The sequence below is a fragment of the Pezoporus flaviventris genome, unplaced genomic scaffold, assembly GCF_033815535.1.
Source record: "Pezoporus flaviventris isolate CSIRO_AGI_PZ_B2104156 unplaced genomic scaffold, CSIRO_AGI_Pfla_v1 ptg000054l, whole genome shotgun sequence".
In the NCBI taxonomy this organism is placed as follows: Eukaryota; Metazoa; Chordata; class Aves; order Psittaciformes; family Psittacidae; genus Pezoporus; species Pezoporus flaviventris.
Genome location: NW_026892602.1, coordinates 2,325,566 through 2,347,980, shown reverse-complemented (window position 1 = coordinate 2,347,980; position 22,415 = coordinate 2,325,566). Strand labels below are relative to the sequence as shown.

The window sequence follows — 22,415 nt, the reverse complement described above, 5'->3', positions numbered from 1 at the left end:
AAAAAGTAACACGTAGTTACACCCTGAGAGCCAGTATGTTCTTATGTTATTCCATGTCAATTGTAAACACTTCTTATGCTTCATTATTCACTTGCTTAAGCTAGCGCAGCTTCATTATTATTCTACATTTCTACCAAGGATAATGAATTCTTATCCAGACTGGAATTTGGAAAAGACTCATTGATGAGCTCGCATTGTTGAGAAGATTGGTTTTCTTGTACATTTTCAGTATTCTTCCTAAACACAAGAAAATGAGTGAAGTTCTAATGGGCACGACAGAGCTGCCCCTTCTGTACATGACTGACAGAAGTAACATTTATTTTTATCCTTTCTGAGTAATCTGATATGGCCATGAAACAGCACAAAATCATTGGAGAGAACTGCTTCATTAAATGGCAGTTGTTCTAACTCATCCTTTTCTGAAAGCATAAACTTGAAGTACTGTTTTGTGTGTTGCTAAACTTGGTCTGTAAGGATATGTCTTCCTGCTTCACGTTGCTACCTGAATTTTTTTTCACAATTTGTACGTTTTCACTGCCATGTTTGGTGGTCTACTAGCCAGTTATACTCTTATAAGATAATGGATTGCTGTGGTGTTTTTTTTTTGTTTTGTTTTGGTTTTGGGTTTTTAAATTGTATTTTTTATGTTGCTGTTTAAGCTTGTAGTAAGTGTGTGCTGTTTAAGCTTGCAGTGGACAACTAAAGTTAAATATGCGTTCAGAGAGCTTTAATGTGATAGCGTACCAGCAAGAACTCTGATTGGTGCAGAAAAGAAAACTATGACTCTTTGGTATTTTGGGTTCTTTGTTAAGATTTAGACTCCTCTTTTCATCCTTAGAAGTATATGAACTGCTGCAAATCAGTAGGATACTGAAAAAAAAAAAAACGGAGCTGCATATTTTTTTTTGCTCTTATTTACAGGTATTTCTGTGGCGTTCTTAATAATACGATTGTGTTCAGAAAGAGATCATGGTAACTGTCATGACAACTGAAAAACAGAGGAGGTTGTCATTCCTTTTAAAGTTTGTGAGTGGAGACAGATTATATATGCCTGAGAATACACATGATGTCTGTGGCAATGCTCAGGTCTTTCCTCATGCTATTTAAAGGACTTGATGGATGATCGTGTTTCCACAGTAGTATTTTTATAAGACCTAGTTCGTGTTGCACTTTCTTAGTACCTTATGACAACTCCTATTGTCTGAACCTTTTTGTTTATGGGCTTACAAACCTAGAATAATAAAGTGGTTTGGATAATTTTGGCACAGGGCTCCTATTCAGTCATTTGATAGTAATTGACCTTCCTTCTGTGAAGAAGTCTGGCTCACTACACAGCTGCACGTATGCATGTGCTAGTACATTGTTGAGGAGTGAACAACTGGTGGGCAAACATTACAAGTCCTGAATGTTACAGTCTGATACGACAACTAGTGAGCAAAATGTTCTTTAGGAGCAGTTGTTCTGGATATTATTTAATTATATTCTCCAGTTAGAAAGCTTATGTTGAAAGTGTAGTTAGCAGGTTAGTAAGTGAACCAGTGTTGGTTTAACGCTGAACAGGGGCTTCTGTAAACAAGCCTTTCCTGGCTGTAGTAAATGGACATTCAAAATGACAGATCTGCTGGTTCTCATGGATTAAGGATGGCACAGATGCCTCATGTAAGGTTGGAGGTCTGCAGCTTTATATAGCTTATGCGTAGTATGTGAACATACAGCATCTGCTCACTTTCATGACCCTTCAGCAATAAACCTGATCTCAGCAGGATGGGGAAGAAGGCTTTACTGAATTTCTAAAGACTCAATGGTTTCTCCATGCATGGTAGTGTTAAAAGTCCTAAGTTAAAACAAAGCTTGATTTCTTTCTAGCTATCCAGAAGACCTCCTTTGATAGTAAAACAAAATTTGTTTGACATGGTTTTGTTCTTAGCAAACATTGACTTGTTTTGTTTCCCTGTCTCCTTTTAAATGCTTCCTGGAATGAGTATACTATTAATATTACTTCTGAACCTGAAGTTAAACTTACTGGCCCATAATTTTTCAGTACTTTTTAACCTTTTATTTATTCCAGTTTTCTTGACTCTGCGTTGCTGTTAACTTTGTAAGCAATTTACTCAGTTGCCTTTACTAAAAGAAGCATTTAACACACCTGCCTTTTCAGGGTCATGGCAGTCTTTTGATGTGAATGGTACTGCTTCTTTGATCTTTGTATTTTGCTGTATCTGTTCTATCTAGCATCTTGCCCCCATGTGCTTGTGGTAGTTTTTATGCTCTACTTTAGTAATCTGACCTAGTTTCAGTTTCTTGAACCCTTATATTTTATGGTCAGTGAAAGCCTCATGTGTTGGCCAACTAGACTTCTTTACTGCCTTCACTCACCCAGTAGGATTGTTTGGATGTAATGGCTATCCTGCTCAGTAACCAGAGCGCCATAACTCCATTTTTTCCCTTGGGCTTCTCTGTTTTTTCTCCTTGCCTATTGTGAGACTTGCCTGAATTTGTTTACTCTTTGCTTTCCTGAAGACCTGTGATGGATTTTTTAAGAGCTATTCTCACTCCTTTCCCTTTTACGGGTTATCAGCTAGTATGGGTTTTGTTTTGTTTTGTTTTTGCCTGATTTCTTTCACCTAACATATTTATCTTTGTATGTTCAGTAGTTCCTTCAGATTACTTACGGGGTGCTTCCAGGTTGAATTGTCTTTGCAGTCTTTAAAAGGGCAAACATGGTGATTGGTAAATGGTCATGAATGAATGACATGAATTGTAAAAGTCACAGTAGTTGGTGTTGTCCTTTGTATGACCAACTAACAAGTTATTTTAACACATGGCTGTAAGGGGGAGGATTTGTGTGTGCAAACTGAAATAAGTCTACCTGTTTGGTGATCGTGTCTAAAAATGGTTTGCATGATTTAGACTTCCAAATATACTGTTTCCACAATCTTAAGCATGCTTTTGGGATTTGGTGTTCATTAAATGCATAGTTCTTACCCTAGGTCTCTAGCCTCCTGTTTTTTGAGTATGCGCGTGTATGCTGTTGGGGAGAGGTAATGGGCGAGCACAGTGCCAAACTCATAAGACCTTTTTTGTCATGGAGAAGGACCAAGGAAGCCTGAGTCAAAAGAGCGCTCTCCTGCCTTTTCCACCTCTTCCCCAGCTCTTCCCAGCTGCTATTAATTCTGTGCTAGTCTGATCTCTCCACCTCAGCTCTGTGAAACTTAAAATTTTAATGTACATCTGCTTTTTGTAAATCCCAGGGACATTGAAAGTGGACAAATTGTCTTAAATATTTTAAGATTTCTTCAATATTGCTGCAAGAGAGGTAGGACTCTTTGCAATGGTGAGAGTTTAAGCACAATGTGCTGCTACTGTTCCAGAAGCCATTAATGACAGTTAATGGTTTTATGCACAGGATTTGGAGATATCCAACTGTTGTTTTCCTATCAGATTTTTAGTATTATTTAAAATTTTCTGTAGCCATAACCATTTTATTTCTAAGTTTTGAGTAGCTGGATAATTGCTGTTGTTAGGGTTACCGTTTTTGTCCCTTGACCTCTACTTCTAATCATAGAATCATACAATAGTTAGGGTTGGAAAGGACCTTAAGATCATCTAGTTCCAACCCCCTCGCCATGGGCAGGGACACCTCACAGTAAACCATGCCACCCAAGGCTTCGTCCAACCTGGCCTTGAACACAGCCAGGAATGGACCATTCACAACTCCCTGGGCAACCCATTCCAGTGCCTCACCACCCTAACAGGAAAGAACTTCTGCCTTATGGCCAATCTAAACTTCCTCTGTTTAAATTTAAACCCATCACCCCTTGTTCTGCCACTACAGTCTCTGATGAAGCATCCTTGTAGTCCCCCTTCAGATACTGGAAGGCTGCTATGAGGTCTCCACACAACCTTCTCTTCTCCAGGCTGAACAGCCCCAACTTTCTCAGCCTGTCTTCATACGGGAGGTGCTCCAGTCCCCTGATCATCCTCATGGGCTTTCTCTGGACTTGTTCCAACAGTTCCACGTCCTTTGTATGTTGAGAACACCAGAACTGCACACAATACTCCAAGTGAGGTCTCACAAGAGCAGAGTAGAGGGGCAGGATCACCTCCTTTGACCTGCTGGTCATGCTTCTTTTGATGCAGCCCAGGATACAGTTGGCTTTCTGGGCTGCGAGCGCACACTGAAGCCGGCTCATGTTCATTTTCTCATCCACCAACACCCCCAAGTCCTTCTCCGCAGGGCTGCTCTGAATCTCTTCTTTGCCCAACCTGCAGCTGTGCCTGGCATTGCTCCCACCCAGGTGTAGGACCTTGCACTTGGCATGGTTAAACTTCATGAGGTTGGCATCAGCCCACCTCACAAGCGTGTTGAGGTCCCTGTGGATGGCATTCCTTCCCTCCAGGGTATCAACCGAACCACACAGCTTGGTGTTGTTGGCAAACTTGCTGAGGCGCACTCAATCCCACTGTCCATGTCAGTGACAGAGATGTTGAACAAGACCGGCTCCAACACTGATCCCTGAGGGACACCACTCGTTACTGGTCTCCATCTGGACATTGAGCCATTGACCACAACTCTTTGTGTGCGGCCATCCAGCCAGTTCTTTATCCACCCAGTGGTCCATCCATCAAATTGATGTCTCTCCAATTTAGAGACAGGGATGTCGTGTCGAATGATTTGCACAATTTCAGGTAGATGACATCAACTGCTCTACCCCTGTCCATCAGTTCTGTAGCCCCACCACAGAAGGCCCCCAAATTGGTCAGACAGGATTTCCCCGTAGTGAAGCCATGCTGGCTGTCACCAATCGCCTTGTTGTTTTTCATGTGCCTTAGCATTCCTTCCAGGAGAATCTGCTCCAAGATTTTCCCAGGCATAGAGGCAAGACTGACTGGTCTGTAATTCCCTGGAATAATGAGTCAGGAAACATTTGTAATCTTGCACACAAATACTGATAGATGTAGAAAACCTGTAAGTAACTACTATCTGCATTTCATGTTTTGTTATAGGAAATGTCAAAATGAAAGACTCCAAATTAAAGTTTTAAAACCTGTTATCCTACTGAAAGGATAGGGAAATGCAGTTTTGGTCGTGTTCAGTGTAGTGAGCTTGTGTTGATTATTCAGTATACAGTACACAAAAGAGTCCTTCCTAAGTATCCTGATCTTTTTAGTGAATGCATATTTAGAAATTAACCTATATTGATTTTCTGTGCTCTTAAAACGTATCATCGTACCTAATGATATAATTATATAGTAAGGATAATTGTTAAATATGACTATATGCAACATATATAAAACCACACAATGCTTATAAAACTAGTCTTGAATGCAGTTTTGTGCCTCCTTTAATAGATAGGTTACGCATAGAGCTGTTCCCTGCCCATGAACCTGTATCAGATTTTTCTTTGAGGAACATAGTCATTCCCTGGTAGCAATACGCTTTCTCTCTATTTGCAAATGCTCCCTTGTTGTCTCTGAGGAGATGCTGTTTTCCTTTTTTTTTTTTTCTGTTAATTTTTATCTGATTGCTATGAAGTGAAACTGATAATAGAGTAACTTCATCAACATACTAACTTTTTTGTCATGGAAGGATCTGAAATACATGGCTTCCTGTCTGGATATTTTATCTGATTGTGAGAGAGATTAATTTGTTTTAAATATTCTACAGATACTCAGGGTAAAAACTATTTTAAAAAGAAAAAAAAAGAGGTAATACCTGAGATGCAATTAATGCCATCCATTCTGGATTTATAGAAAATAATTGGATGATTTTTCATCATCATACTTGACACAGGAATATTTTAGTTTGCAGAAACATTTATGCTTCTGCATAATATTCTGCTGCTGCTAAAAAAAATAGCAACTCACTTTAAAAGGTAAAGTTCCACATGCAAAACATTAGAAACTGTATAGTTTTAATGATGAAGTTAAATGGGTTAAAAATAGGTCAAAAGTTCTCAGAGTGATTCGGCAAATTACTTGGGTTGTAGAGACAATGTTGTTACCAGATTTTGAGGCTAGTTTCAGTGTCTAATGGAGATGGGCCAAGAACATTTAATTTCGTCTTCTAAGAGATGATAGACTAGTGAACTACCAGAGGTCTCCTTCATAGTTACTTTCTATAATTATAGAGGGAAGGCTGTATTTTACAAGGGGAAAGAAACAGCGGTGGAAGCGTAGTGGTTACAAAGTAAGATGAAGACTGTGTTTTCTACTCTTGTTTCAAAGATACACCTCATACTAGCAGTTAAGTTAATCTTGAGAAGTGGGGCATGAAAATCTGGTTTGGTTCTGTGAGACAAAGCTGCTGCTTACGTTAACTGAACTTGCACTCCCTTCAATTGCTTGTTTTAATTTGGAATATTTCCTGTGATTTGGATAAGCTAGTGAGATCTGCAAATATTTTGTTTTGCCCTTTTTTTTTTTTCTGAACTTGTGCTCAAACTTTATGAAACTGCACTTGAGAAAAGATATTCTGTGGGACTGGCACTTGAGAGTTTCTAAGCAACAGAAAAAAAGATCTTTGGGGTAAGATTCTTCATAATATCTTTATTAACATTCTTTGTTAGGTCTCTTTTGGTTGAATGTTTGTAGTCTTCATTGAAGTTTGAGTCACTGTAAGATGCTTTCTGGTGTTAACGGAGATAAATATTACGTATGTGATATTCTGGTGCTTTTAAGTATTGCTTAGTGAGCTTACAGAAAGTATCATAGTCCTGTTCATGTCCAAAATACTATTTTTTAATAGATTAGGATTGAAAATGTTTATTTATGAATGGAATGTAGTTATGATATAGGAAGTTTGAGTTGAGTGTTCCAGCTTAGATATTTTCAAGATTTTAAAGATTTAAAGATTTTTCTGAGTGTATTATGTTTTCAGCCACTGAAGATGCATATAAGCTTTGGAATCTGGTTGAAAACAAGATTTATAACAGCAAACTATGTCATAATCGTATTTAGCTGTGAATATAGCTGGGGAAAATTTAAAATGAAAGAGTTAGCTTAATTTTTTGTGGCTAGTGTGGTGAGAAATGCCCAGGATGTTTAAAGCAGGCAATACCTGGGAAACAAAGGGTTTTGTTTATAACACTTTTCCAATGTTGTATGCATTCTGATTCTCTTCCTTTTTTTTTTATTAATGTTGTTTTTAGATCTTGAGTCAGATGACTGCGCATCCATATACATCTTTAATGTAGACCAACCATCATCCTCTGTAAATCAGCCAATTTGTATTCCTCGCCATGGATTGCAGTCTCACTCCACTCCTCTCTCACCATCTACAAGACTTCAGAGTCATAAGAACTATGATGGAACTTGTGAGGTACCAGAATCCAAATATAGTCCACTAGGTGGACCCAAACCATTTGAGTGCCCTAGTATTCAGATTACATCTATTTCACCTAACTGTCATCAAGGGATTGAAGCCAATGAAGATGAATTGCATGCAAATGGCACAGAAAATGAATATATGGAAAGGCCTTCACGTGACCATCTGTATCTTCCTCTTGAGCCATCATACAGGGAATCATCCCTTAGTCCAAGCCCTGCCAGCAGCATTTCATCCAGAAGTTGGTTTTCAGATGCTTCCTCTTGTGAATCCATTTCCCACGTTTATGATGATGTAGACTCGGAGCTAAATGAAGCAGCTGCTCGATTTACCCTGGGCTCTCCCTTGGCATCCCCTGGTGGTTCTCCAAGAGGCCCCAGTGATGAATCTTGGCAGCAGCCTTATGGATTTGGGCATGCTTTGTCACCTAGACAGTCTCCCTGTCATTCTCCTAGAACTAGTATTACAGATGAAAATTGGCTAAGTCCTAGACCAACATCAAGGCCCTCATCAAGACCTACATCCCCCTGTGGGAAGCGACGACACTCCAGTGCTGAGATATGCTATGCTGGTTCTCTCTCTCCTCACCATTCTCCAACTCCGTCACCTGGCCATTCTCCCAGAGGAAGCATAACAGAAGACACTTGGCTAAACACTTCCATCCATAACGTACAAGGACTTAATTCTGGCCTTTCACCATTTCAGTGTTGTACAGAGACTGATATTCCTTTAAAAACAAGAAAGACGTCAGAGGATCAGACTGCTACTTTATCTGGAAAAATAGATATCTGTCCTGAAGAACAGGGGAACTTACTGTCATCCCTTGAAACTGCAGTAGATGACTGCTCTGGATCTCAGCACACCTTGAAAAAAGATTTGCCTGGAGACCAATTTCTTTCTGTTCCTTCGCACTTTACTTGGAACAAACCAAAGCCTGGTCATACTCCTATATTTCGGTAAGTGATTAGAAAGTCCTTCCCTCCCGTTTGTCCCCTCCTGTGAATCTTAAGTAGACATGTAAATGTGCTTGTATTTCAGGGATGCATTAAGACTTCTTAAAGAAAACTTATTCTAGGCAGGTAGAATTTCCTCTAATTAGGAAAAAATGAGTTGATCTTTTTCTTCTTTTAAGAATACAATAAATGAATTGTAACATCAGATTAGTTTTACTTAGTTTGTTTGTATATGCCCAGCTGAATCAAAGGTCTGCAGATTTTGTGCACACTTTGCTGTTCCATCTGAGCAGTTAACATTTTAATATAGCTGAAGAAATGTGACTTACATGAATTTGTAAAACTGAAACCACAGAAGAAGTGGGAAGTTTATTTGCTTTTGTTTTTACTTGCTTCTTTGGACTGTTAGAATTCTAGAAATAGAGTAGAGAAAAAAAAGTTGCATGCCATGTGGAATATCATCCAGAAAGAATTGATTGCTGAGCTGTAGTTCCAAGGGTTATTTCCACCATTGTGGTGTCAAGTTAACTAGCTCTTTTTCTGTTGTAGTCCTGTCTACAGGAAGATTTGTGGAGGTTCAGAAGAGGGAACTAGTTCACTTTGGGGAAAAAAATTCACCCTCCTTCCCATTCTGTTACCTTCTAGATGGAGCAGGTCTGTGATCTTTCCAATCATATAGCAGTGGATAGAGTAGAAATGAAAACTTAAGCAGCATTGCTGCTGGATGGACAGCTACTATGATTACTCATTCAAGTTATCCATTTGATTCCTGAACCTTTTCCTTGCTCTACTGGATTTTAAAAATAAGGGGTAGGGAGGTAGTGGAAGCTGTGGGCATATTTTGTGTGGACATTTTGTAAGAAAGGTACATTCAGTTAATATCAGTAAAGCACAATTATCTGTATAAAAGCTGTATTGTAGGTTTAAATGTCAGTGCTTCCATGATGTTCTGTACTGATTGTTAAATAACTTTGATTAAAGTTTATCATTCTGTCCACAGGCAGTGCTTAAGATTTGCTCTTCAAGGATGTAGTGGATGAAGCAATTCCTCTTTCTTGAAGTGAGGGGCAGGGAATAGGTAGGATTCTCCACATACGTGCCTTAATTTGAAAAAGGCAAAGCTTAAATACTGAAAATCAGTGACATAGTAGTGTTCCCATTGCAAAGTCATCTTTGCAAAGCACTTGTTTTCACACTATTTCTAATTTTAGAAGGTATGGCTTAGAAAACTTTTAAGTCTTTGAAATCTTCCTCCCCTCTATGACCTCCTCTCCCAAAGTAAGTGAAGCAAAATAAAGAGCAGTTTCTGACCAAGCTACAAAGATGTCCTATAGGAGGTTGGTGTGCTTTGTTTGTTTGTTTATTTTTCCTCCTCTCAGAGTTTTAAATTCTTAGCAGAAGAACTGGAATTAACTACTGCCTGGTAAGCCAAGCTTACGGAAAGGGTATCTTTTCCAGAAACCTCCCTCAAAAGCACAACTTGTTGAACAGAGGATGCTGGCTTTTGTGGCAACATGCTAGTTTTTATGTAATTTCCCTTTCTAGTGGCTTTTTCCAAATTCATATATCATTTTTGCATAATTTTAACATCTTGCTGTATTATTTCCAGGTAAACAAGCCTGTTCCAAAAAATGTTTTAGAATACCTGTTCCCATTGTCATTTGAGTACATGAATATTCTTAGGAATATCCATCTAGTGGAATATAGAAGCACTCAGTTATCTTGTTTCTTGTAAAGATTGCTATAGCTGACCCTTTCCAAGTGTGCTTCAGGCAGAGGAATAATGCAACAAATTCAGCTGTGACTTTTACTATTGAGTATCTGAGAAGGAAGCTATGAACACATATGGGTGAGATATAAACCAATATTTTCTAAGCTTCTAAAGCATACAAACAGATCTCAGTGTTTCTCTGAGTTCTAGCAATGAACATTCTAGTTTTACTGCTGGACATATTCCTGTGTGTTGGTAGATCAGTGTCACACAGAAGGCTCAATTTTAGTAATACAAAGCTTCTACGAATTTTAACTGTTTCATAGAAATTCTTTAGCAGTCATCAACTTATATTGTTAATACCTAAATATTTAAAACAGTGCTTATTCAGCATTCTTTCATTTTTTCATAATTATATAATCATATATTTTAATCTCTCAGAAATGTATTGATTTTAATGAGTAGAAGTGATTTATTTTCTTTCTTTAATGTCATTCCACGTATCTGTTTATGAACATGATATTTAACATTAAAGACTCAAAACTTCTAGGTGGAAAATTCTGTTTTACCAGATCTGAAACTACTGTGTTGATAAATACGCTGTCTTGAAGTTGGGTTTTGTACTTTTTTTTTTTTTTTTCAGTTTTGCTGCGGTCTGCTCATTTGTTAACAAAAGGTGTTCAGTCTGTTGCTAGAATCTTTTCATTCTAACTAAAGAACAGTAACTATTTTTTTGTTGATTATGTGGGTTTGAATTGTATTATAATTATGTAAGATACTCGGCAGTTTGAATATGGCATTTTTGTCAGCACACATGGTTTGTTAAAGGTGGGCACCACTTAAGGGTAAAAGCACACAAACATACAGGCATGTAGCAAGATGGGGGGTGGATATATGGCTCCTCTGTGGGATGACCAAAATAGTTACAAAAATAGATACTCAGTTAAACCTGCTTCCTCCTGTAGTGGAGAGAGCTGAGCTCAGACTGAATAAAAATAATTTTTACTGTTCTCTTTAAGGAATAAAAATATTTTTTTTAATGTCACAATTTATTTAGAAGTTGTCACTGAAGAACTTCTCTAAATGTAAAATGGGCAAACAGGCAGAGGACAATAAAGATTTACACCTATTTGGAAGTAAACTATATAGAACTATTAAGTGTATACATTTGCTGCCAAAAAATGTAGTCTCACTATTGAATTAGTGGAAATGGCTGCACTGGCAGCTGTATCCTTAGTGACATGTTGAATTCTTAGAAGTTGGAGCCTGTTCCACAGGTGCTGTGCGGGTATGTTAAAACATTTAATTCATTCATTAACATTTGTTCATTTAATTCATTCATTAACATTCAGTATGTTAAAACATTTAATTCTGCCATATAATATTTTACAACTTTGATGCTTATAAAGTAAAAGAGCTAAGTTGACTCTTATGTTTTATGAAGAAAAATGAAATGCAAGGAGATCCACTGTTTCTTAGTTTGTGGCGGTGACCAAAAGTGAGCACCTCTGTTGTCATAGATATTAATTTTAATTTATATATTTATTACATATTTTATATAGTAGCATATTAATTGATATATGAATTACAACATTATACTCAAGTTAATACACTTTTTAAATGTCTTGATTGTTTTGCCAAGCACAAAGTAGTGCATGGAGTAAACTGGAGTATTGATCAAGCAGTGTGCACACTCAGCAGCAATAACCTGACCCCTGGTAGAAGTGGGAGTAACTTGCCTCCCATATGACACAGTATGAAGTGTGCAGATAGCACCTTCTTCTTTGAATGCTATCTGAAATTTTGTAAATCTGTAATCTAGTTTAGCTGTCAAGTCCTGGCCATGTTTTCATGCTTTCTTCTGTGTCAGTATGTGTGCAATACTTAACAACATTTAAAAACATGGAACATGCTTCTGAGACATCCAGACAATTTTGTTAGGTGACACGTTGTTATTTGGTCACAGAAACCCATAATCTGACAGCATGTAGTGTATGACAAATGCGTGTGTATTATGTGCCCTGAGTCACTTTTCTGCTTCCTTGTCAAAGGTAAGTCTAGATAAGTGAGGATGGACGGAACCAGTGCTGCAACAATTTCTTTCAAATGGGGAAAAAGAAACTAGGTAGCGTCTTTTGTATCTAGGAATAGTGAGGGTGTCTGTCGATGTCATTAATCAAGTACCTGGTCAGATGAGCACTCCTTCAGTGGCAGATTAAATTGGTCATTTTACAGAATATTTAGTAATGAATTTATTTGATAATTTTATTTATTACACAGTTACTCTTGTTACTGTTATTTAAGGTACCCCTTTCTTCCACCCCCAGCCTCCCCCTCCCGGATGATGAATGAGAAATGGCTTTATCTCTGCATCTCTTGTTTGCCTCTCCTCACTTGGAAAATCCATTTCTTTGGAGTATCTTGATGTAGTGATAGTAGATGTGATCTCCCCATTTGCTTATTACCTCAACATTTCATAAAAATGCTGATTTTACAACTTTTTCTTGCACATCTACTATTAAAGCTTGAGTTTTACTCACAGAAGAAAAATCATTGTTTCTACTGCTTCTCACTAAATCTCTTAGAGACATTTTTCTGGGCTTTCAGATATGGATATTTCAGATTCCTTTATTAATTGGATTCTCTTTTTCTTTCACTCTTTTCCCAAATTCTGTATTGGCTGTTGGAAGGGAAACATGCTGAAGTTCACTTCTTATTTAGATAGCCTATGTCAGTATAGGTTATAAATAGTGTAGAAGAATGCTAGAGAAAGTGCTTCTTCCTAGAGTTTTTTCATATTCAAATATCTAAATTTGATCTGCTGGCTCACACAGAGGCACCATCTGAATGGGGCTAGTATGCTTCTGTGAATTATCTTAAGTGTGTCCTTAAGTCTTTGGAAGTTTGTGAAATTTCTGTTTAGAGGCTATTTCATAAATATTTATGGACCCATGTAATATTGGGAAGCTCTTCAAAACTGATCCCTTTTATTTAAATTTTCTTGTTCAGATTCTAGACAGCCTTCTCAAGTACAAAGCTGCCATATGAGGAAGATGAGTAGCAAATAATATTTTGAAGTTATATACAGACTTGTTTTACAGAAGTTAATGTTCTCAGTTACAAGTTATAAAGCTTCTGTGAGAAAATCTGTTTTACAGACTTCATCAAGGAGAATAAAAAGAATATAGGGATGACCCAGAAACCTGTACTGAGTGATCACTATAATATAATTCCTTTGGTGAGGACTTGTGACTAAAAGCACAATTCATAAGAGACGAGCAACATTTATGGTGTTAACAGCCATGGTTGGGGTGTTCTGGAGTTAACAGCCATCACAGACCTGGCCAGCACTGATGTAGGTAACATGGGGCATTTTGATAGAAGAGCAGGCAATAATGATGCAGTTGAAAATTATGGAATCTGTTATTTTGCTTTTAGGCTTGTTTGTTTGTTTTCTTTTGCTTTAAACTTAAATATGAATGGCTAGTGAAACAGTAAGTTTCAGGTTCTGTAAAACACATAGTGAGGATCTAATTCCTGTCTCAAGCTAATAGGCACTTCTCAGGGTAGTAAATTGAAGTTGTTGTTCATCTTTTTCTTTTTTTCTTTAACCGCTGAAGGGAACAGATGGCATTTTTGTGTCTGGTAGATAACCAGGGAATATTCAGTAATGCCAAAAGATCTTGAAATAAAACCTAGTTTCTTTTACTATGTCTTTCCTCATGGAATTCTTAGACACCCATTGATTTAAAAACTATTGTATAAACTGATGTTTGTCCTCGGACTGCTGTGTCACAAATTTAATCCAGAGCACTGAGAAGTGATCTATGTAGTTTCTTTGTTCCACTGGTGATGAACAAACAAGCTTTGATAGGTGTATCCACAGCCCAGGTATTTCTTGATGGATTTAAGTGATGAATACTTAATGCAACTTGAGAGTATGTTACCTGCAATTATCTGGCAGTTACCACTAGGATTGCTTACTCTGACAGAAAAAAAAAAAGTAGTTTAGATAAGACTGATAGATGGTCAAATACTTGGAAAAGTTGCTTCTCTTGTCTGAATTCTCTTGGAAGTCAGGGAATAGGCACAGAATTAAGTTCTATTTTTAATATAGAGGGATTTTGGTCTTAATTTTAAGAAGACTTAATCTTTCAATGTGAGTGGACTATAGGCAAACTTAGTCTGCTAAGTACTTATTTTGATGAATAGAAATAACACCAGCTATGCTACCTTAGCAAAGCTTTAAGGTGAAATTATTTGCAAGTTGCTGACTTTAAAGATGACCACTTCAGTGAGACAAGAAGAGAACTTTGAACCTCTTTTAATAAGCTAGGCTACTGCTGTAATGTTTACACTCCATTAATGAATCCAGAGAAATTCAGGCAGTGTTTAATACGGGACCTTTGAGCTGTACATGTGATTTGCCTCTCTGCTTTGTTCTGAAATGAGAGAATATAGATTTTTACTTGGCAGTGTACTCCATCAATACTCTGAAAGCACAGTTAACTGTGGGTCTGCTAGCAGCAGAACAGTGATGTTTTGAATGTAAACACTGTTTAAAAGTCTATTAATAAGCCACTGTGGCAACTGTAATGACCCAAAATTCTTGGCTCCAAAATTAATCCATCAGGGAAAAAGTTGCTTTGTTCTAGATAGCAAAGAGCATCCACAGCAGTATTTTGGCTCGACATGTGTTCTTGAACAGTATTGGATCATGGTTACGGTTTGAAAGTCTTGGTGGTTTGCTGTGTTGCCTCATTGACTTGTCACAGAATATGCTGTTAATCTCTACAAAAAATTGGGAGGAAGAAAAGATGTGGCATGTCCATTGTGCACGGTCAGTGAACTTTTCCCCTTTTCCTTCCTGTGCTGGGAGGAGCTGTAAGTGAAAAAAGTTACTTTTGTTGAAATTAAGAAATAATAAAAGAATCACTGTAGAATTGCATCTCAACCAGAAAAAGAAATAAGAACTAGTGGTAGTTTAGACTCTTATTTAGACTATAGAGAGGCAGGAATATGTTCTGTGGCCACAGAGTGCCTAAAATGAGTTCTGCTTGTGTTTAAAAGCTAAGGGAGGAGTCTAGGAGAGCATTAGATGTATTGAGCTAATTGCATATGTGCTTCAGCTGAGGTATCAGTGTTAGTAGTTTGTATGCACAGAGCCCCAGCTATTTGTCCCATGAATTACTCAGGAAGAGTGCTACAAATGAAAGGTAAGTATTTTAAGTTTGGAGCTGAGTAATTTTTAATAGCTCTCATAGGCTTTGATTTTTGATTTTTCTTTCTGTCCCATGTTTACTGCTGTGGGGCCCTGGTCAAATGCAAACAAGCAGTCTTGTTTCTGGGGTTTGTTTCTTCTGGCATGAGAGAAGCATCGTCAGCCCATGAGCTGGGCCTTGACTATTGCAGGTTTGAATACTGAAGCCTACACATTTGGCTGTCCTTATGCTGTTTTATAGATAATGGTTGCAGAGGAAGAAAGTACCTGTTAAATTAATACTGATAAAATTATCATTGAAGTGATAATTTTAAATGAAGTGGCTTCTGCTGAAGGGCTCTGAGTTCCCTTTAATAGCTCCTGCTCTCTAAAGCCTTTAATGTTGATGTGATAGGAGTATGAACTTTTGAAGGCTTGCATTAATCACATTATAAAACTTCTTTGGTATTAGTGGTAAAATACTTGTACGTTTATAGATTGGTGCTTTTTCAACAACATGCTAAGATTTGATTTCATTAAAGTTTTGGAATGACTGTCACTCATTATTTCTTTATCCTGACATGATTTGATGCTTTGCTGGTAGGTTAGTACATTGTTAATCAGGTTTTTACTCATTTAAAGAAAACAAAAAATTAGAGAAACTTCTATGAAAAACTTGAGTCATAAGCTATTGTAGCAGTAATTTCATTATGAACTGGGTAGAATTTTTTAATGAAATGTGGAAGTATCTACAAATGTGCTCCTCCACCACGAAGTCTGAAAAATGAGGGGGTTTAAATAACAGGCATTCTTATTTCTTTTAATTTTTTTAAAAAAGCCCCACAGTCAGCAGCTGATCTGGATTCTGGGTTCTGAATGCAAAGTTAAATGTTTTTTATCAATAATGCTGCTCTGCTGTGTGTAAGCTGGGGGAGACAGAAACCTTTAACCTTTTTGCAACACCAAGTTTTGGCTCATTTCTGAAGCAGCTGAGGGTCTTATTCTTAAACATGTTCCAGGTATTTTAAGAGTAATGCAGCACTAAACTTCGAACTTAGGTAAGTTCTAAACTATCAGAGCTCACTGGAGTTCAATGCAGAGTTTACAACCGATAAAATAACTGTGGTGAATCAAACGTACAGCAGTTTTACTGCTGATCCTCACCTAATAGAGCAGACTGAACAGTACTTTCTCGAGAACAGACCCATAAATGTACTAAAGCTAGCAGCTTCAGACTTATTTACCCATATTCAGTATCTGGTACAAAGTTAATGTTGCTTCATGCTGAAAAGTGCTCAAAATATATGCATACTTGTTACCACTTGCCCCCTAAACACTGACATGATTTTTCATGTTTGATATTGATTTCTACGTAGAATTAAAAAAAAAAAAAAAAGTTTGTAGACTTTATCCTGCTATTTTGTCGTTTGTTTGTTTTTTTAAATTTAATGTCCAAGCTTGCAGGTTCGTGTGACTTTCAGAAGGTGACAGTGCTGGCCAGGAAGTTTCCACCCTGTCCCCTTTCCACTGGTTCCATTTGAAGAAGACAGCTGGGGCTCTGATAAATTAATAGAATTCAAAAATATACCTTTCAAAAAGAAATCAATCACTGATCCGGATCAATATGTATCTCTACAGCATTTGTTAAAGACTAAGTGGAAGGGTGATGTAGAAACAGAAACAGATTAAACTGGAATCCTCACAGAGCAGAAGGGTGCGTGTCAGTGTACTCTAAAACTTCTTAATATTTCGTGGCTGCTGAGAAGTTGAGGGTGATGAAGAGAGCAACAAAAATATTCAGAGAGACACAACAGTTTGGATATTCAACATGAAACTCCAAAGGGAAGCAGCTACATCTAGAAAACATGAGTTTGATGCAGCACAGCCCCAAAGGCTGTGTAATTTATTTGGAGAATTGTGTTTTGAAATCTTTCCAATTTTGTGATGTTTAGGCATCTGTGCATGTGCTGTGTGCTTGCTTGCTCTCTCATGCTGATGTTTTCTATTCGTTTTCAAAGAACGACAAAATGTTGAGACTCAGTTATTTTCCTGTCTCTGTGTTTGTTCTAGTATTCCAAATATTTTTTCAGGAGATAATGAAAGTCTGATATAGCTTGTGCCACGTTTTTATTAGCTAATAGCAGAAGAGATAAACCACGTTGAGAGGGTGTATGGAGAGCGGTCAGAAGCAACAATTACATTTTTATTTGATTGAATTTAATAATAAACTTTCAGTAATACCTCCCAATAATTCGCACGTAGTCTGTGGTGAGCATGTTACACAAAGTTCTCTTAGGGACCTTTATGTGTTCACTGTGTATACCAACTATTTTGACATAGAATATTTGGTTATATGGAGAAGTTTCCAGGAATACTAAAGAAGAATTTCTCACAAGCTACATTTCTTTTTTAAACTCTTTTTAGTATCTTCTAATCTTGACATTTTCTTTCCTTTTTTAGACTAAAGAGTCTTTGAGTCTTTCTCCTTTGGTAGCTATAAAAGTGAATGGAAAGGTCTAGTTGATAGCCAATAGTAGCATTTAGGCAGTATGTCTTGCCCTGTGATAAGTATGTGGAAGGACTGGGCTTACACTGCATTCCTGCTAGTTTCCTCTCTTATTGCTGACATCACTGATCCTGTTCTGCACAGTAATACTCTTGCTGTAGAAGGACCAGTCATCAGTGGTCCTTCCCTAACTGGGAGAAGAAGAGTCCTTGCTGTCCAGTACATGCTTATGGAGGTGATTTACTGTTCACATTTCTTCCTTTCAGTAAGAAGAAAGGGAAATACTCCTGTTTTCCAGTTGCTCTCAGAAAGATGCTTCAGGAGAGAAGGCTTCTATTACAATGTTAGCTGTCTCCTGAAGTGCACAGAAGAGGTACCCCATGAAGCAGGAGGACAGCAAGCTTGGAGGTTGATCTGTAGGTGGAGGCCAGCAAGTGGTGCTGCTATTCTCTCTCCTTCCCATGCTCAGTGACTGATTTTTGTAATTGTATGGTACTGCAGGCTGAGCCCAAGTCCATCCAGATACTTGCTAAAGGCAGAGCTTGCTTTTTTTCTTTTTTTTAATTCAGCCCCAAAATTATCTTTTTTCTTGACTGTAGATATGTTTTATAGGTCTTGGCTAAATTCTCCAGAAGACATAATTTATCTTTCTTGGACCTGTGGTTATTCATGTTTGTGGAAATCTGTAGGGTTTGGTGGTTGGTGTTTTTCCTGACTTCCTTTGAAGGGGAAAGAAATTGATCTGAGCTTTCTCAAATGACTGTATTTGTCCATCTCTTTAAAACCTCACTTGCTTTCCCCATTGCTCACAGTAAGGTAGTAGAAAGCTATTTTAATAAAAGCTTATTATTACTGTAGACGTTCTTGTTTGGTACATAATGAAAAAATAAACATTCACTTTTAAATGATCATAAATTGATTTGCTCTACCAGATAATTACTAACTTGAAGCTGACTGTTCATCTTATTAGAATCAGAAGTCTATAAATCTATACAGGTAAAAGGGTAGGTATGAAAACACTGATGATACAGTGTGGCTTATTTCCCTTTGAGATTCTTCCACTACTCCATTTTGTTCTCCTTCTTACTGGGTGTGACCCTACTTCTGTGTGTAAGGGTATATAGAATCCATGAATAAGCTAAGCAATGTACTGTAGGGGCTTTGTTATCTGTTGCAGTAAGTCTTCATGCTTAGATAGGACTACTAGCTTTAAAATTTTCAGTCATCATAAAGAGTTAATTTTAATGATAGTTAACAAAGTGCAGTGCTTACCAATCTTAGATAAACAAAACCCAACAAGCTGGAAGATCATAATGCAGAGAATTAAAACTCCATGACTTGCAGATTGATTTTAGACTATTCTCTCTAAATAGTGTTTGAACTTGCTTGCTGATATATATGGGGATAAAAAAATTAATATAAAGCTATTATAGAATAGCACTGGTAACATGGAGCAGGGGTCATACAGTACCATTCTTTTAATTGGGTAGGAAGAAATTCCACTCTTTCATCCCCAAAGGAAATACTTAATTGAAGATTTCAGTGCACCAGCAAAATTTCAGAATTTTCAAGTAGCAGTTTTAGGCTAATAGGTATTCTTATTTGGTCATCATTTGTTAGGAAAGTGACATCATTGCCTGTATTTTACAGTGAAGTTACTTTGTTTGTACTGTGGCCAGACAGCATAGTTCATTTCATCATAGTGTGCTCATCTTGATTGCAGCACATCTTCATTGCCACCTCTTGACTGGCCTTTACCAAGTCATTACGGGCAGTGTGAACTGAAAATAGAAGTCCAGCCTAAAACTCATCACAGAGCTCACTATGAAACAGAAGGAAGCAGAGGAGCAGTAAAAGCGTCTACTGGAGGACACCCTGTAGTAAAGGTAGGAAGTCTGGCTTCCCTGAATAGAAGATAATTTTTTAACTACAATTATTGGTATTTATAATGCTATGAATTGTTACCTTGTGTGAAGCTTACAGTCCTTCCTAAGATTTTCTTCCTTAAATATAACTTGTTCAATACAAAAGTTAGTTTTAGATGGTTAAAAAAGTACAGTTTGCTACAGTTACAGTGCCTGTTGCAGTTTTACACGGTATGTAGTTTAATGCTTATGAATGAATTCAGTGTGCAGTAATGTATTAACATATTCAACGTGAACTTTAAGGAAGAAGGGGTATGCATGAGGGCAGGTAAGAAAAGTCACAATAGTAGTCTAGTTGGAGCTATACTGAAACATGATACAGCTTCATTTGAATCAGTAATCACCTGTCTTTTGGTGCTGAGACGGCTTCTGAATCCTATGAATGCCTCATTTGTGTATGTATTTGTTAGGTTATTTCTGTAAAATGGTGCCCATAAATTTTGTTAACTTTCACTTAACTATTTGGAGTAAATTAAACTTGACTCTTTCTTCAGCATGAACCAAAAGTTATTACTCGCAGTTTAATGGTATGTGGATGTCATTTCCATTGTGTTAACAGAATCCTGCAAGCCTTATTGTCTCCTAGAATGGTTTCAGTCACAGAATTGCAGAATGGTTTGGACTGGAGGGGACCTCAAAGCTCATTCAGTTCCAAACCCCTGCCATGGGCAGAGACACGTTCCTTCCACTAGACCAGGCTGCTCCAAGCCCTGTCCAACCTGGCCTTGAGCACTGCCAGGGATGGGGCAGCCAGAGCTTCCCTAGGCAACCTGTGCCAGAGCCTCATAGTGAAGAATCTTTTCCCAACACCTAATCTAAATCTACCCGGCTGGATTTTTTAGCACAGTAGAGGCAAGGTCAAGTGTTTATCAGGGAAGTCTGTGCTGCAAACTAGAGAAAATTGAGAATGCCTGGACTAGGCTGGAATCTGAAAGTTGGCTGGGCACATTTCGTCATGTGGAGCATTGTGTTGCTTTAGTCAAAGTCAACACACTTTTCACATGCCAAGGTGCTGGTGCTGCAATTTAACACATCATTAATGAGGGCAGAAACTTGAGAGATTCTGGCTGACAAAGTAAATGTCTGCTGAGCTTTTCTGAGCTGCATTCAGTTTTGTTTTCTTTTTTTTTTTTCCCTCTGGGTGTCTAGCCCTAGTGTTTGCATTAAGGGAACTTACAAACCTGATGTTTGTAAGATTTGACGAATATACGTAAGCTTTCTTTTGCTTACAGAATTAGATTCTTCTAAGCTGCAGTACTAGAAAAAAACAGATCTGCAATCAATGAGGTTTACACCAATGATTTTAAAAGTTATTTATTTGCATTAGAATTGTGAAATACCTTGCTATGACAAGAATGCTGCTTTAAAAATGGGGATGATCTTTATATGTCTAACAGTCTTATGCTTAAACACGTGGATTATACTATGTCGCTCTATTAAATGGATACAAATGCAAATCAGTATTCTATTTTGCAATTTTGTCTCTTCCAGCTGGATTAGAAATTAATTGTTGTGCTTGATGGGACAGAGGAGGTTGTTAGGAAACAAACCATCCATCTGTAATAGCTTTTTACTCACTGCTGGAAAAAACAGTATGCTAAGGGCCAAGTTTGGTGAAAGGTAAATATTCGATTGCTGTGAGCAATGAAGTGAAAATTACCTTATTTAAATACAAAAGTAAAATCTTTCCAGCACTTCCAGAAGCTTATTACACAAATCCAATTGCTATTACAGTATACATTACTATTTGTTTCTGACCTGGCTTTTCTTTTTGGTGCTCTTTGTGTTTATACCAATCATTTCCATGTGTGTGATCATTGCAATAAAGTACTAAGCATTTTCTTGTGTGAAATAACTGTATGTTAACCAGTATCAGAGACAAGAAGGGATGTGAGTGAATAGAGTATTTTGGTTGTAAGGGACCTACAAAGAGCATCAAGTCCAACTGCCGCATCTGCGGGTGCCTGAAGGTCTTTGTGTAATTTTGCCTCCTTCACAGTTTGTTTTGCTCTTGAATACTATTTTATAGAAAGCTAGAATATTTGATTTCTGACCTGTTACATTAGATTTTAAAATAGTACATAGCTTCAAGCCATTAATCTATTAGTGCCTGTCATTAGTCCATAAACTAATACTGTACCATACCTGTTGCTAGGAGACTAAGCTCTGACAAATTTGGCATCATCTGTTGAGTACATTTAATCAGCTTATTTCCAAATGTGAGGAAATTAAATGTGTGGGGCATTGTGTTTTGCTTTGTAAGTCCATTGACTTCAAGAAACAAAGTCTGTAATGAAACTCACTTCTTTTTAGCTATTTTAATGTAAAACGTTCTAAATGGCAGATAACTGTCATTTTAATCTCTGCTTTGTTGGTGGTATGTTCCAGCTAATCCATGTCATCTGGAACAATTTCTTTTACCTTTGTGAAGAATTTGCAAGAGAATGTTGACAGTTTTCACAAGGAAGGAATAAGTAACTTTGACAGAATGATTAGGAAAGAGAAAGGTGGCATGTTGAATTTTTGGCATCCAAATTATGTGGAATTTTTGAATTGCATTGTCAGGAGACATAGAAAGCCTCTGAGCACTGTCTACCGTTCTAATTCAGTAGGTGGGAGTACTTTACCCATCAACGAAGCTTTTAAAGAAATAGCTGCTACATTTCATCTGACTCTAAATGAATGATCATTGTTGCTTGAATTTGCCACCCTTCCCTAGGACAGATTGTATGTAATAAAATAATACTTATGATTTGTTAGAATGAGGGTTTACTGTTACCTAGAATGGTTAGG

At 37.5% G+C, this 22,415-nt stretch overlaps 1 protein-coding gene across 2 annotated transcripts in view; it reads left to right on the top strand.

Annotated features, from left to right (window-relative positions):
* NFATC3 (nuclear factor of activated T cells 3) overlaps positions 1-22,415 on the top strand; it is a 73,013-nt gene that overhangs the window by 10,536 nt on the left and 40,062 nt on the right. For both annotated transcript variants that reach the window (XM_061469027.1, XM_061469026.1), the window contains exons 2-3: positions 7,152-8,283; positions 19,421-19,583. In XM_061469027.1, the coding sequence (XP_061325011.1) occupies positions 7,152-8,283; positions 19,421-19,583 (1,295 nt within the window). The remainder of the gene's footprint in view (positions 1-7,151; positions 8,284-19,420; positions 19,584-22,415) is intronic.